The sequence below is a fragment of the Psammomys obesus genome, unplaced genomic scaffold (assembly GCF_907164565.1).
Source record: "Psammomys obesus unplaced genomic scaffold, mPsaObe1.curated_primary_1811, whole genome shotgun sequence".
Lineage (NCBI taxonomy): Eukaryota > Metazoa > Chordata > Mammalia > Rodentia > Muridae > Psammomys > Psammomys obesus.
The window spans coordinates 22,264,164-22,279,605 of NW_026585895.1; the positions used below are offsets into that span (position 1 = coordinate 22,264,164).

General features: G+C 36.3%; 1 protein-coding gene across 7 annotated transcripts in view; it reads right to left on the reverse strand.

Moving 5' to 3' along the window:
• Tank (TRAF family member associated NFKB activator) overlaps nt 1-15,442 on the reverse strand; it is a 78,470-nt gene that overhangs the window by 19,040 nt on the left and 43,988 nt on the right. For 4 of the 7 annotated variants that reach the window (XM_055600631.1, XM_055600626.1, XM_055600625.1 and 1 more), the window contains 2 exons: nt 8,920-9,028; nt 6,741-6,859 (listed from right to left, as the gene is read on the reverse strand). The exons of 1 other annotated variant lie outside the window; for it this stretch is intronic. In XM_055600631.1, coding sequence (XP_055456606.1) covers nt 6,741-6,859; nt 8,920-8,935 — 135 coding nt within the window. In that variant the 5' untranslated portion in view covers nt 8,936-9,028. Of the gene's footprint in view, nt 1-6,740; nt 6,860-8,919; nt 9,032-15,442 lie in introns of all 7 variants that reach the window. 2 more of the 7 variants (XM_055600624.1, XM_055600628.1) reach the window with 1 other exon arrangement.

The following is a 15,442-nucleotide window of genomic DNA, read 5'->3' on the forward strand; positions in this document are numbered from 1 at the left end:
ACCTGTCAATCCTGGGTTTATACACTACAGAAGACCAGAAAGCTTAATGGTGTTCAAATAGCACTACCCAACATAAAAACTGAAGGCTACCTGCTGGTTGTTTTTTGTCAAGTTGACACAAACCAGAGTCATGTGGAAGGAGAGAATCTCAACTGAGGAACTGCCTCCATCGGATTGTTCTATCTGTGGGCATTTATGTGGGAAGGCCCAACCCACTGTGTAGTGCCATTCTCTGGGCAGGGAATCCTGGGTTGTATAAAAAAATAAACTGGGCTCTCTCTCTCTTCTCTCTTGCACTTTCTGCTTTGGTTTTTCTTCTGTCCCTCCATCTCTCTCTCCCTCCCTCCATTCCTTCTTCCCTCATTCCCCATTCAATAAATCTTTTTCATATCAAAAAAATAGCAAATGAGCAAGCCATGAAGAGCAAGCCAATAAGCGGCATTCTTCCATGGTCTCTGCTTCAGATCCTGCCTTCAGGCTAGATTCCTTGACTTCTTGCCCTGACTATCATTCATGATGAACTCACTGTAAGATGAAATACATCATTTCCTCCCCACATTGCTTTTGGTCATGGTGCCTATCACAGCAAAAGAAAGCAAATTAGCAGAGACACTGGAACCAGGACCAGAGGGTACTGCTGTGAGAGACTTGACTGTGTTGTTTTGGAAGAACTGTGGTAGCATTTGGAACTCTAGGTTGCAAAAAAACAGTTGAGTACTCAAAGCTTAAAAAGAATTCAAGTTTAATATATATGCACACAGTAGGAGTTAGGGGAAGGGAGGAGGAGGGGCATTTTCACATAATTTGATTTTATTTATGAATATTTTCAGTTTTTAAACTTCTTTATAAAATTAGTAACAACATGTAATGATTTCTAGTTCTCTAGGCACTGTATAGTAAATCACTGAATATAGTAAATTCTCTATTCAAATTATAATTTTTCGAATTCTTAAGATCACAGGGCCATGGTATTTCTTCCTTCTGAGCTTAATCATAGGATCAAGAAATTGAAGTCACTGTCATCATTTGATGCTGGGACTAATCCTCTCTCCTATCCCTTAACACTGGCATTTTCCTAACAGACTCTAACCTACAATGCCTGTGATGCTTTAAAAATATGTGCAACACTATTGTTTTACTCTTCAACATACAGAATTTAATTCTTTGCTCCTGGAGCAACTGATAACTTACTTCTAATAAACTAATACTGTGAAAGTAAAGGTATGTGACTCTAGTGACTAGGTCATAGGAAACACCTTGCACCATGCTCTTGGATACCTTACTCTGAGGAAAGTTACCTGCCAGGCTGTGAGTAGACGCCCATATGGCAAATCTTCCTGCCAAAAGTAATGTGAGTGAGCCATTTTGGAAGTGGGTCCTCCAACCAATAAAGCCATCAGCCTGTACTCCTTGATTAATTTTGATTCCAACAACATTAGAAATTGTGAACCATCCAGCTAAGTCACTTCTGAGTTTCTGACAGAAACAGAGAAAATAATTGTTGCTTTCGTGCTGTTAAGTTTTTGAGTTTGAGTAAGTTTAGAGTAACTAGTTATATGACAGGCAGAGTAAAAGATAGGTAACTACTGTGGTGAACAAGAGGAGAAACAGGTACATTCTTTCAGTTCTGAGTGTCCTCTAACGACAGAGCCTTGTCGTCTTGGCCTCTTTATGTCCTTTTTAGAAGACAAAGGACTCCTGCATACTCTCTGTATAGGAATAACACAAACACAATAAAATCAAAATATTATTTTGATTGATTGAGTGACTACAGTATTGGAGACTAAACCCAGGATGCATGCATACCAGGCAAGCACTCAACCATGAAGGCATATCCCAACCCAATTTTGTTTTCTAAAGTCAAATTTTGGGGCTGGAGAGATGGCTCAGCCATTAAAAGCTAGGCTTACAACCAAAATATAAAGTCAAATTTTCTAAAATGGTTCCTCCATACCATATATTTCTTATTCCTATGGCTTCATGTGTCATTTCTGTAGGTGGCCACACAAATTGCAATTTGCCAAAATATCCAACAGCCTCTTGCATATTCTAACAGAAACAGTTTAAAGAAAACAAAATTTCAAGTCACCCATCAGACATAAGGACAAAAGGACTACAGGTGGCTAGTAATAAATCCTTCTCTTATAGGTTAAAGACATTTCTGCTAACTTACTAATTCATACAGAAACAAGGCCAACTGATTAGGAATGTAACTTCTAGAAACAGATTTGTTTTATTTAAACATTATCAGCATATTAGTATACACCTAAAAGTATAACCCACCCATTCTTCTATGTCTTCCTACTCTCATCCTGCAGATGCATACTTTTACAAAGGAGCAGCTAAATATGGACTGCTTTCATTTAAAAGAAAAAACTAATATAACAAAGTATTTCAAAGTTCTATTCCTAGGAAATGATTTCTCATCTGGATTAGCTAAAAGTGAACTTAATTATAACTTATTAAGTACAGATAAATACATATGCAAATGTAAATGATTTTAATTTCAATTGCTTGATTAGCCAATATTTTCTCTAAATTAGGCCTAATTATATTATTACATTGAACATAATAACTGGCTCTCAAAAATGTAATAAATTAAAATTATCCTTAAAAACACATTATAGAGCTACAGTAATAAAAACAATATGATGCTGGCACAAAAACAGACATGAAGACCAATAGAACAGAAGACCCAAACATAAGTACTATAACTATAACCATCTGATATTTAACAAGTCGAAAAACACACACAAGAAAAGACAGTATCTTTAACAAATGGTGCTGGGAAAACTGATGTCTACAGGCTGAAAAGAATGAAATTAGACCTGTATCTATCACCCTAAAAATAAAAATCCAAGTAGATCAAAGACTTCAAATGTGAAACCTGAAACACTAAAACTTCTAGAAGAAAGCACAGTCAGTACCTACAAGATATAGGAGTAGAAAAGGACTTTCTGAATAGGACTATACTTGCCCAGGAATAAGGCCAATAATTGACAACTAGAACCTCACAAAACTAAAAAGCTCTGTACAACTAAGAAAACAGTCAAGCAGAAAAGGAAAAAGTTCACAGAATGGGAGAGACTTTTTGCCAGCCTACACCTGGCAGAGCATTAATATCCAGAACACTCAAAGAACTAAAGAGCAAAGAGCCAAGAAAACAAATGAACCCATTGAAAAATGGGCTAGAGCTCTAAAAAGAGTTCTCAATGGAAAAAAAAAATGGCTAATACTTCAAGAACTGTTCATCATTCTTGGCAGTCAGGGAACTGCACATGAAAACTACTTTGAGATTTCATCTCACCCTAAGTCACAATAGCTAAGACCAACAAATCAACTGCCAACAAATACAGGCAACGTTTTAGAGGAAGAAGAACCCTCATTCACTGTTGGTAGGATTACAAATCGGTTTGGCCATTCTGGAAACCAGTATGGAGAATCTTCAAAGAACTAAAATTATATCTAGTATGTGATCTGGTATACTACTCCTTGGCATAATCCCAAAGGGCTTGGTATCTCACTCCACAGATACTTGCTCAGCAATGTTCATAGCCATCCTATTCACAATAACAGGAAAATGGAAACAACCTAAGTGGCCTTCAACAAAAAAATGGATGAGTACTTTTCAGCTGTAAGAAAAAAAAATGGAAGTTTCAGGTAAATGGTTAGACCTAGAAAAGATTATACTGAGTGAGAGAACCCAGACCCAGAAAAACAAATGTCACATGTTCTCTTTCATCTTTGGATCTGAGCATCAAGTCCTCAGAAGGGAGACTAAACATAGAGTGACCACAAAAACCAAAAAGGACAAAGGATCATTGTGTGTGTGTGGAGAGAGGGAATAGCAGGCTATCGGTGATATGAACTGGGAAAAGAAATTACAGGGAGGGGGCCTCTAACTGCATAGGAAGGAGGAGACATGGGACAAGAACACCAAAATTGCTTGAAAAAGCATTAAGGAATTGTATTACTTCATCTTTACTTAAAATTATACATGGTATATCAGTACATGTGCACATATATACCTATATCCATATATAAGCCATACATACTGAAGGAGTTAAAGCACTTATGCTGACAATGCTTCCCTCAAGCACCACACACTAACAAAACCCCAAACAGTGACTATAGAAAACCCTCTTTTTTGAAAAGTTGGTCAGGATAGTCCAGCGACTCCCAAACAATATAGATAAAGACCGTGGTTCTCTCTCGGGATTTGAAGGTGGGTCCCCATGTTAAAAAACGCCTCACAATTGGGACATAGGACTTTAAGGATTAGAGCTGGATCTGACTTGAAAGCCTCTTTCCTGCAGTTTAGCTTCCACATAAGATGCAGAGGAGTGATGCAATTAAACAGCTGTAATACTTATGAGCCATGACAATTGCCAGCATGGCAAGATACACATGAAGGTGCAGTCAGTGGCAATCAACAGTTGTCTAACAGGACGTAAGGCCCGCTCAACAGGAGGGAGATAATGCCCGGTATTGGAAATGTAGCCAGCTTCCTGGGCTAGTGAGGTCATGGACCTTAGAAAACAATCTATTATCACTATGTTCTTAGATTAGTTCCTTACTACATTATCTTATCTGTATACCTACATTTAAGTGTAGCCACCACCCCAAGTCAAAGAATCTTCCATACAGCAAATGGAGACCATCACAGAAAACCATACTGGACCCCATACAGACATCAACAGATGGTGGGGATCCCAGTCCCAATAGATACATCTACATCACTGTTCCTGTATTTATGGAAACATAATGGAAGACAGGGTGGAAAATTTTAAGAACCAGAATACCAGGAAGTTGGTAAGAAAACTCTAAGAGTCAGAATACCAGAAATTCAACTGTGAAGCAACTCTCCTAAAATGGCTGCATAAACAAGACCAGAACAATAGCAGTATCAATGGACTTGTTAACTTGGGAGAAAAAATTCTGTGGAGTCCCACCCCTAGACAAAGAACTATAGGCAACTAATGACTATTGAGAGAGGGATCATTAGCTTCTCCCAGGGGGAAGTTCCCTTATTGGTTGTACCATAACTATATGTACACAAACTACAAAAATGGACTCAAAGTTGTATTTGTATATGTGTATATATATTATATATAATATATATAATGCAGACATAAATATCTCTTGTATTATTAGCAAGGATAATGGCGACAAATGACAGAAGTTTTATTATTTCCTTATCCAGACCATATTTCTTTAGATCTTTTCCATGGTCTGTCCACAAATACAGTATAATTGGTGCAGCATTATTAATTCTTTGGAGATAAGCTGGACAAGCAAAGGAAATTGAAGGAAGAAAATAGAAAACAATTTAAACCCAGAATCATTTGTCTTACTATCTAACTCACAGTAAAGCTTTACTACTTTTTAAAACTCAATTTTATTAAATGCTTTTGAGGGGATGGAGAACCACTAGGGAGCCTGGAGAGATGGCTCAGCATAGCTCTGGTGTGCAATCATGAGGAGTGAAGTCTGATCCTAGCACTCAAGTAACAAGCAGAGTGCCTGTGGCCATCTATAACCCCAGCACCAAGAGAGGTGTGGGTAAGATTGCTGGTGCTTGCTGGCTTTCAATCTAGAGGAAAATGTAAAAGTTTTGATTTAGAGAAAGACTGTGTCTCTGGGGCAGGGGAGATGGTGCGCTGGTTATGATCATTTCTTGCTCTTTCAGAGGACCCAAGATGGATTCCCAGCACCTACACAGTGATTCCTAACCATCCTTGACTCCAGTTCAGGGACTCTTCTGATCGCTTCCAACTTCCATGGGTACTAGGCATGCATGTGGTGCATATGCAAGCATGCAGGTAAAACATTCACACATATAAAACTCATAAACAAACCTTAAAAAGATCCTGCCTCAAATGAACAGGTAGAGTAGTAATTATCAGAGGATACTTGATTCTCTCTTCTAGCTCTGAAAGCCTGTAATAGGCACATGCATCTGTACACACAAACAGCATACTAACATACAGACATACACAAACAAATCTTTAAAAAACATTAGGACATATGAAGCTTAAGCTTTATTTTAAATGTAAGTATTTAGGAAAATATGTCACTTTTGCAGATACAGAACTTTGTTTGGAATTCTAGTGGTAGGGGACTGAAGAGAGAAGGCTCATTAGTTAATAGTGTGTTCTTGCAGAGGATTTGTGTTTGGTTCCTAGCACTTACTCTGTTCACAAGCAACTGTAACCCCTGGCCAAGGAGATTTAATGTGTCTGGCGTCCATGGGTATCTGCATATATTCACATACAGATACACACATACACATAATTAAAAATAAAAACAGGACTAGAGAGAGAGAGCTCAGTGGTTAAGAGCACTCCTACTTTCGCAGGGAAACTGGGTTTAATTCCCAGCACCCACACGGTGGCTCACAACTGCCTGTAAGTAGTTCCAGGAGACCTGACGCCTCTTCTGCCCTCTGAAGGCACTGCATGTATATGGTGCGCACACATACACATAAAATTAATTTTAAAAATCTCCCTAAAAAGTTTCAATGGTGCATCATTGCCTCAGAGAGATGAAATGAAGAAGATATATTGCATATCTGCATTTAAATTCTATTTTCTGCAGAAGCAATGTTAGAGGTAAAAAAAAAAAATTGTCTACTTTCTTCCTATGATCTACCCACTCAAATTATGAGATCAGATAGACTAAATAATGTATAACTCTGTGAAGCCTAACCCCTTAAACATGAATCTGACAGTACTTCCTACCTTTGATTGCTTATCTCTCAGTGTTCCTAGTTTCACTTTATCATGTGGTTCATCAAGGGTCAAATTATTCTTCCTTTTTTCACCATCTTCAAGCAAAGGTACATAGCCATAACTATTATCTGCAAGACAAAACCCTTGTGAATTAGCAGAAAGCCCTGGAAAAATAATTATAATAAAAATGAAGCTGGCTGTGGTGACACCAGCTTTTAAAATTATTTTATTTTTATTTTTTAAATATTAATCACAGGTTATTTACTTCGTATCCCAGCTGTAGCCCCCTCCCTCATTCCCTCCCAATCCTACCCTCCCTCCTTCGTCTCCACCCTGTCCCTTTCCAAGTCCACTTCTAGGGGAGGTTCTCCTCCCCTTCCATCTGACCCTAGCTTATCAGGTATCTTCAGGACTGGCTGCAATGTCCTCCTCTGTGGCCTAGCTAACCAGCTTTTAATCCCAGCACTACGAAGGCAGAGACAGGCAGATCTCTGTGAGTTTGAGGACAGCCTGGTCTACAAAGCAAGTCCAGGACAGCCAAGGCTACATGGAGAAACTCTGTCTCAAAAAACCAAAAAACCAACCAAACAACAACAATGAAAAGCCAAACAACCAAAAAAACCAACCAACCACAGAAAAACAAATCTCAGTAATTTCAAAAGAATGAACTGTAAGATCTAGTTTTACAATATTTATGTAATATTTACTTTGGCAAGTTGCCCATTTATAGAGATTTTCCTTCCCACTGAACACTTATTTTCCTATGAGAATTCAGAAAACTTGAATTCTGCTTCTTGCATTTTACTGTATCAACAGGTAAACTTTACGGCTGTTTTAGAGGAAGGATAGCGCTGGGGACGCACTAGCTAAGTGCCCCACCCTGGCTACATCTCCAAGTCTATTAAACTTTCATATGGCCATTGCAAGTACGGATATTTGTCTAAGATAATTACTTAAAAAAAACTCCATGCTTATAGAAAATTAGAAAATGTAGTAATGACAAAAATATGGAAAAAAAAAAAAAGCTGGAGGCTGAAGAGATGGCTCTATGGTTAAGAGTACTTGCTGATTTTTCCAGAAGACATGGGTTTGATTACTAGAGCCCCATGGTGGCTCATGACCATCTATTCTCAGGTTCAGGGGATCCAATATATTTATGGACCTTGGTGGAAACCAGGCACACACATGGTGTAGTCATATATGTAGGCAAAGCGTCCATAAACATAAAATAAACTCTAAAAAAAACCTATCTAAATTTTCATGACTTGTGAATTATTCTTATTAACACTGTGGTTTATATTCTTTGTTTTTCTTTTTTAAACTTTACTTATTTTTATTAATTACAGTTTATTCACTTTATGTCCCAGCTATAGGCCCTTTCCCTCGTACCCTCCCAACCCCACCTACCCTCTCTCATCTCCTCCCATGCCTCTCTTCAAGATAGGGGAGGTCCTCCTCCCTTCCTTCTGACCCTAGCTTATCAGGTCTCATCAGGACTGGCTGTCTTCCTCTTCTATGTTTTTCTCTTCTGCATATAAATTTAAACAAGAATGTTTTTTTCTGTACACATGAAATAACTAATTTATTTTTGTATTTCGCTGAACATCATGAACATATCATTGCTGCTTATCATGGCTATACAACCGCTCATGGTAACTTAACTTCTGGACACTGTATCTTTTTGGATTATTTACTGGTTGTTTCAAAGGACATTTGCTGAGAGAGATGCCCAGGGCAAGGAATATGGAAAGGGCACAAAGCTTCTGCACCTTCTTGGGCTCAGTCCACGTTCAGCTATCTAAATGCGCGGATCTTTGATTTCTCTTCTCAAGAAATCTATTGTAATGTATAACGTATGTGCATCTTCTAGTATTTGCACAAATTGTCTTATATATTCTTAGAGCTTCTGTTTTCAACTCAAAGGCACAAACTTTTAAAAGAAGCTTGTTGGTATTCATTGGCAAAATGCTTTCAAGGAAGTTTTATCAATTTAGTGTTTCAGCCTACAGAACTTACTTCCGCATGCCCTAAAGTTTAAATTAAATAAACATAATGTAAAGCTGTACTATGGTTTTTGCATCAGAACTAATTAAAAAAACAAACAAGAAAAAAATTCAAAATTTACCTTTTCTCTAAAACGTTCCAGAAATACATTTAAAAAAGAAAGAAAGGAAAGAGAAAGAAATACCTCGACTAGACTCCATAAGAAGTAGCTGTGATCTTAGCTTGTCAATAAGAGTTTGTTGAAATGAGAGCTGTTCTTGTTGCTCGCGAATTCTTTGTTCATAGTTCTCAGTCTGCTGACAAAAAAACAAAACAAAACAAAACAAAACAAAAAAAAAACTGCCTGAAATTCACTGACAGATGCATTTACTGTGTATTAATAAGTACAAGAGCTGCATGTTCCACCCAGGTAACTGAAAAATCTATTCATGAGTTACTGATTGGCTCCAGGAATTTACTTGTGATCATTATAGTATCAGTAACTTAAACCATTACAGCACTAAACAACTTTAAAAATTATCTTATTTAAAGAAATTCCAGTCAAGAGTTTGATAGTATGGTTTCTTGGTCTCTCAGTAAAGACAAGAATTATAATTTAAAATTTAATACTTGCAATAAAAAAGCATGAACAATTAAGTAGCTGCACTAAAGTTATGCTTTAAAAATACACACTAGTCTTAAAACAAAATTTTACGAATTTTAAATAGACACTGAAATTAACTTTTATAGTACAAAACCATAAACCAAGTAGCCATAGTAAAGATTATGAAAGTCAAAAGAATAAATACAAATTCTAAAGGTAATGTGGCCAGAAACAAGAATACCAGGGTTAATTTTTATTATATAAAGATATTATATAGATTTTAAGAGGCATAATCCTCTCATACTTTTATTCCACCCATCTGCTTATTTTATTATAATTGCTGTGAAAACTAAGCAACAAAATTGACATATGCATTAGTAATATTGACATACAGATGTACAAACCTTCAAGAAAAATCTGAAAATGTATCACAATTACCTAATGAGTATTCTTAAAAGCTATATTAAGAAAGAATGCATAATATGAAAGTCTTTGCCACTTTCTACCATTGGAAGAACAAATGACTAAATATAAATTCCTTAAAATATGAAAAGAGCCTTAATAATTATAGCAAGATCTGGTATATACTAGATGTTTGATTTTTTTAATCAACCAATTCCAAAGTTCACAATTAATGATGTTGAATTATTTTCAGATCCCAAATAATCCTAACGTTCTTTATAAATCAAAGATTTATGCCTTAAGTCTCAAATATAAATTTAAGAGAAATTAAAGAAAAATACTACATTTGCCTTAAAAAAAGGTGGATTTTTACACATAGGGCACTTAAAACAAAAGTAACGGAGAGAACAGGTAAGTAACCCAACTGGCAAGTAAGTTTTGTATATTGCCTGGGGGCAGTCTTACATAACTTGACATTCTCCACAGAACCACACAAATGATGTTAAATATATGTTGATTATTATAAACAGATGAGTCTCAGTCTTACAGAATTCAAGCCCAGATACTGAACACTAGATATTCAAGTATAATACAGAGCCATACTTCTCAGAGGAAAACATCTTATTCGTACATACACTGGCATCCAAGCTGCTAGAATGAGTGGGTAAACTGACTACAAGAAGAATTCAAACATTATAGCTAACTTGGAATACTTTAAACTTATCTGGGCTACCAACATTCTCTAAGGTGAAAGTATCAGCAATATATTATGGTCTTCCATATGTACTTTATGCATTTAGGACATTTTTATTTCAAAGTACTCAAAAATCTTCATAAACATAAGTAATTTCAATAATTACCCATTTTTCTTCAGTGTATCTGGATAGGTGCATAAATCCTGTTGTTCAGTGAGCAAGCAACCAAATAAAAGAAAAGCTAGCAAATTATTGATAGGCTGAGAATAAGTGTCTAAATTATTCACGTCTCAGCCCATTCTTCATCTATTATGCACACTCCCCAACTCCAGTGAAGAAACCAAAAGACCATGTATGTTCATTTGGAACCAACTCAGAACACTTCTGCCAATTAATTTTCATCTTCTTTGTAGCTTAAAAACACACTTCAGCACATCTGCTTATAACATATTATAATAAAGCTGAAATGCATTCAATAGCTGGAAAAGTTAATAAATCACTGGTTACTTCACAGAGAAGTCTTAAACTATTTCTTTACTCAGAAGATAATGTATTATAAAGCCAAGGCAAAACTTTTTAAATAAAAAAAAAATCAATATGCTGAATGTGTAGCTGGGCAAATAACAGAGCTATGGTCCATGTTCTCCTGGGCTTCTAGTTTATTTATGGTATTCTAGTTTGTCTACATGTCTGATGGACAGAGACTGTTACTGTAATCTCTAGTGTCACAGAGTGTCTGGCACATACTGAAATGTTCAGTATATATTAATTGAATAGCAAGCTAATTAAATACCTGAGAAATGGATATGCCTTCAAATACGACCTGAAATAATGGAGGGATAAATGGTCTTGCTTTTATGCTTAAAACTAAATAAAACAAGTTTACTTAAATGTATTTTTCTTAAAAACTCAAATGATTATGTTCACTGTAAATGAACAAATAGCATGAACAAAAAACAATTTTATGCTATTTGTTCATTCAAATTGTTTTTTAAAGATCATAAAATTGATGCACAGTCACAGTATTTTAAAATATAGTGCAATTACAAGCAAGTGCATTCCAGTACTATCAAAGACCCCACAAACAGAAAACTCACTAACAACCACATTGGAAATGTACAACAGTAATGTCTTGTCAACACTTCTGTACAGAGCACAGACATGACAGCTAAAACAGACAGAAGAGAAGATGCTTTTGACAGCCAGTGTGTGTGAATGATTCTTTGAGTCAGATGGCAGCAACAAGTTACCAACTAGGAGATCTGCATGACAACTAACCATCCATCTGTATCAAACACCATCTGGCCAAGATGACTCTGGCTTCTGTGTACTTGACATTCCTTTTAATTCCAAAGACTAGCAAAACAAGTGGTCTATCAGAATCTAAGAAGTAAACAGGTATATAGGTATTTGTGTCATAAAGGGTTGTATATTCTTTCTTAGTGTTCAACAGCAAACAAAACAGCACCATGGAGATCAAATATATAATAATACATATAATCAATTTATCAAAAATGGTCATCCAAACATACTGTAGACTATCATAAACAAAGCAAAAGCCTCATCTTAAGAATTATTCTGAAGCTGGAGAGCTGGATCAACAGTTAAGAGCAAATGCTGTTCTTGCAGAGGACCTGAGTCAGTTTCCCAGCATTCACATGGAAATTCGTAACCTTCTCTATCATTAGCTCCAGGGGATGCAATGCCCTCTTCTGGCCTCTGTAGGCATCAGGACCGCATGTGACTTATGACATACATGCGGGCAAAACATTCATATACAGGAAATAAAAATTAATTAAAAAAGCTTATTCTTTTATTAAAGAAAAATTTTAGTCCACCCTCTTCAAAACAAAGATACCATATTTTCAATAATTTTGGACATACAGCTGTTCAAGTTTTCATGAGTTTCATAAATATTAAGATAGTATTCTGTTAATTGAATTTTTTTCCTGTTGCAGCATTGGATGTTCTAATTTTTCATATTTTTTAAGATGTTTGCTTCCTATATTGGGGGAAAACTTCAAACATCCTTAAGTCAGCTATAATATTCTACACTGGCCAAATATTATTTCTCTCATTTTCAAGAATTAATCCCAATATTCTGAAAAAGTACTATGGCTTTCTTCCAATGATTTTTACTAGGAAATTTAATAAATGTTGAGTGGATAAAACATAGTCTCAAGTTAAAAACATTTAAAACTGCTCCAAGATTAATACATATGAGAGCTTTATTGAAGGCTCTCCTTGCATAAAAATGTTCACAACAGGGAATGCCACAGCTCATGAAGGATATAAATATTACTTATTTCAATATACAGTAGTTTAGATAAAAGCTAATAATTTATACGCAATCTATTTTTAAAACCCATCAAAAACTTTAGTAAACTGTCAATTTTACTTTCATTTTTTAATGTACAAGATCATCTATCTTGGCTGACGTGTAGCTCTTTCTTCAACCTTTCTTTGTGTACTAATTTAATAAGCTCCCCACCTCCCACCAGATACTAGGATTTAACTAGGATATATTGAGCTGGGCAAATCAGATTTCAGTTTGATTATCTATTGCTAGTACTGTCCTCCATTTCTCAGCATGGTCAATGGCAAGCTATGAAAAACTGTTTTTAAAGTTTTGCTTCTGCGGGGGAGGGAGCACTCCTGCCAGGAGTCATAACAAACACTCCATTCAACTAGAAGTTCAGACTTCTCCTGGACCACTGTGGGCTTCTGATGCCCTTGCTAAGAAGGAATAACAATGTTAGACAGGGTGACTGATCCAGATTACCATGGGGAAACCAGACTGCTTCTCCACAAGGGAGGTAAAATCATTATCTGGAATACAGGAGATCCTTTCGAATAGCTCTTAGTGCTACCATGTCCTGTGATTAGAATCAATGGGAAACTACAACAGCCCCTTCAGGAATGAAGGTATGGGGCACTCTTTTAGGAAAAGAGGCAAGACCTGCTGAGGTGCTTGCCAAAAGAGGAGGAAATACAGAATGGGTGGTAAAGGAAGGTACTTATAAATACCAGCTAAGGCCATGTGATCAGCTGTAGACATGAGATTTATAGTTGGCATGAATGCTTCTGTTATATTTTGTAAATGTATTTGCAGATATTTGATTTTTTTACTCAATTTCTTTACTATATTTATAACATCAATTAAGAGAATTTATCAATTGTTATCCTATTTAACTTCGAGATACTAAAAGAACACCCCTCAAGAAACATCTCCACCTATTCTAATTTATAATGCATTTGTGGTTGGTTGTATTAGGGATAGTTATATCATGTTTGGTGTTAGACCTGGTTAAATATATAGTATATTTGTTATTTTGTGTGTTTAGGCATAATTATGACCTGGTTTTTGTTTTAATTTAAAAATTAATCATGATATAAGGAGATATGATTGTGTAACAAGGGATAAACTTGTGATTGATATTGACCATACTGGAATTAACAAAAATGAAAGGGTGCATATGTGAGTGATTTTTGCTTAATATGAAGTGGCAAGATCCACTTCTAATCTGGATCTCTGAGGTGGGAAGACCCATCTCTAAATCTGGGCTACACATTCTGCTGGAAGCTTATATAAGGTCATGGAAGGAGGATGCTTTTGCTCTTTGTCTGCTTGCTCTCACCTCACTATCAAGTCCACTCCTTCACTGGCAATAGAGCCTACTTCTAAGGGATTCCAGTGTTTACTGAAGACCAGGTGAGACATCTTGCCTCATGAACTGAACAACTATGGATTCTTGAACCTTCTGTCATAGGCAGCCACTGTTGTATTAGCCTATAAGTCATTCTATGTATTCATTCTATAAGTTCTGTTATTCTAAAGAACCCTGACTAATACATTTTACAATCCAATTTTGGTCATCCCCCTTTAAAACCTTGGATTCTGTTAGAAATGAAAATAAAACTTGATGTAGTGGTGCACACCTATAATCCCAACACTCTGGGAGGCAGAGGCAGGCGGATCACTGTGAGTTGAAGGCCAGCCTGGTCTACAAAGCGAGTTCAGGACAGCCAAAGCAACACAGAGAAACCCTGTCTCGAAAAACCAAAAAAGTCTGGTATGACAGTGAAGACCTTTGATCCTAAAACTGGGGAAGCAGACAGAGGCAGGCAGATCTCTGAGTTCAAGGACCAGTTTGGTCTCTACATAGTGAGTTCCTGGACAGCCAGGCCTACATAGTGAGACCCCATCTCATAAATAAATAAATAATCTTTACTGGAATGATTGAAAAAAATGGCAAATACAAAATATTTGTATATATTAACATTTTGGTGAATGTTAGATCTTCTTTTAAATAACAAATGGAGTATCTACATACTATTTAGAATTGTGGAAGCTGTACACTGAAGTCTCCACCAGGGTAATGGGGTTTGGGTCACTTTAGACTGCTCTACAAGGGCACTGTTTTGTGGGGTAGTCAGGGTATAGGATATGCTTAGACCCCAGAATGGTAAAGTGAACAGTGTGTAACTTTAGCCTGGAGAATCAAAGGCATGTCATCCAAATCAGGAGATACAAAAATGCAGGTAGAAAAATGGATCCAGGATTACCTAGAGCCTTGAGGACCCAACCTCCACCCAAGAGTGTATAGAAGACGAACCATGGACTCAAAGATTCTCTGCCTCATGATTTTATATTTGTCCTACATTTATATAGCCAGGACCTATTATTGCCCTTTTCTTTCTCACTAATCCCTTTTTGAATGAGAATATCTATACTTGTTTTCATTCATTTTTAAAAATTTTTATTTTATGTGTAAAGATGTTTTGACTATCATGTATTTCTTTGTATCATTTGCATGGTATCCACATTGGATCCTCTGGAACCTGAGAAACAGAAGGTTGTCAGCTGCCACGTGGGAGCTGGGAAGCTAACTCCAGCCCTCTGGAAGAGTAGCAAATGTTCTTAACTACTAACCCACCTCTCCAGCTCCCCATTATCGTTGTCTTTTTTTAAGCATATAACTTGCTTGATTTTTTTTTTTTTTTTTTTTTTTTTTTTTTTTTTTTTT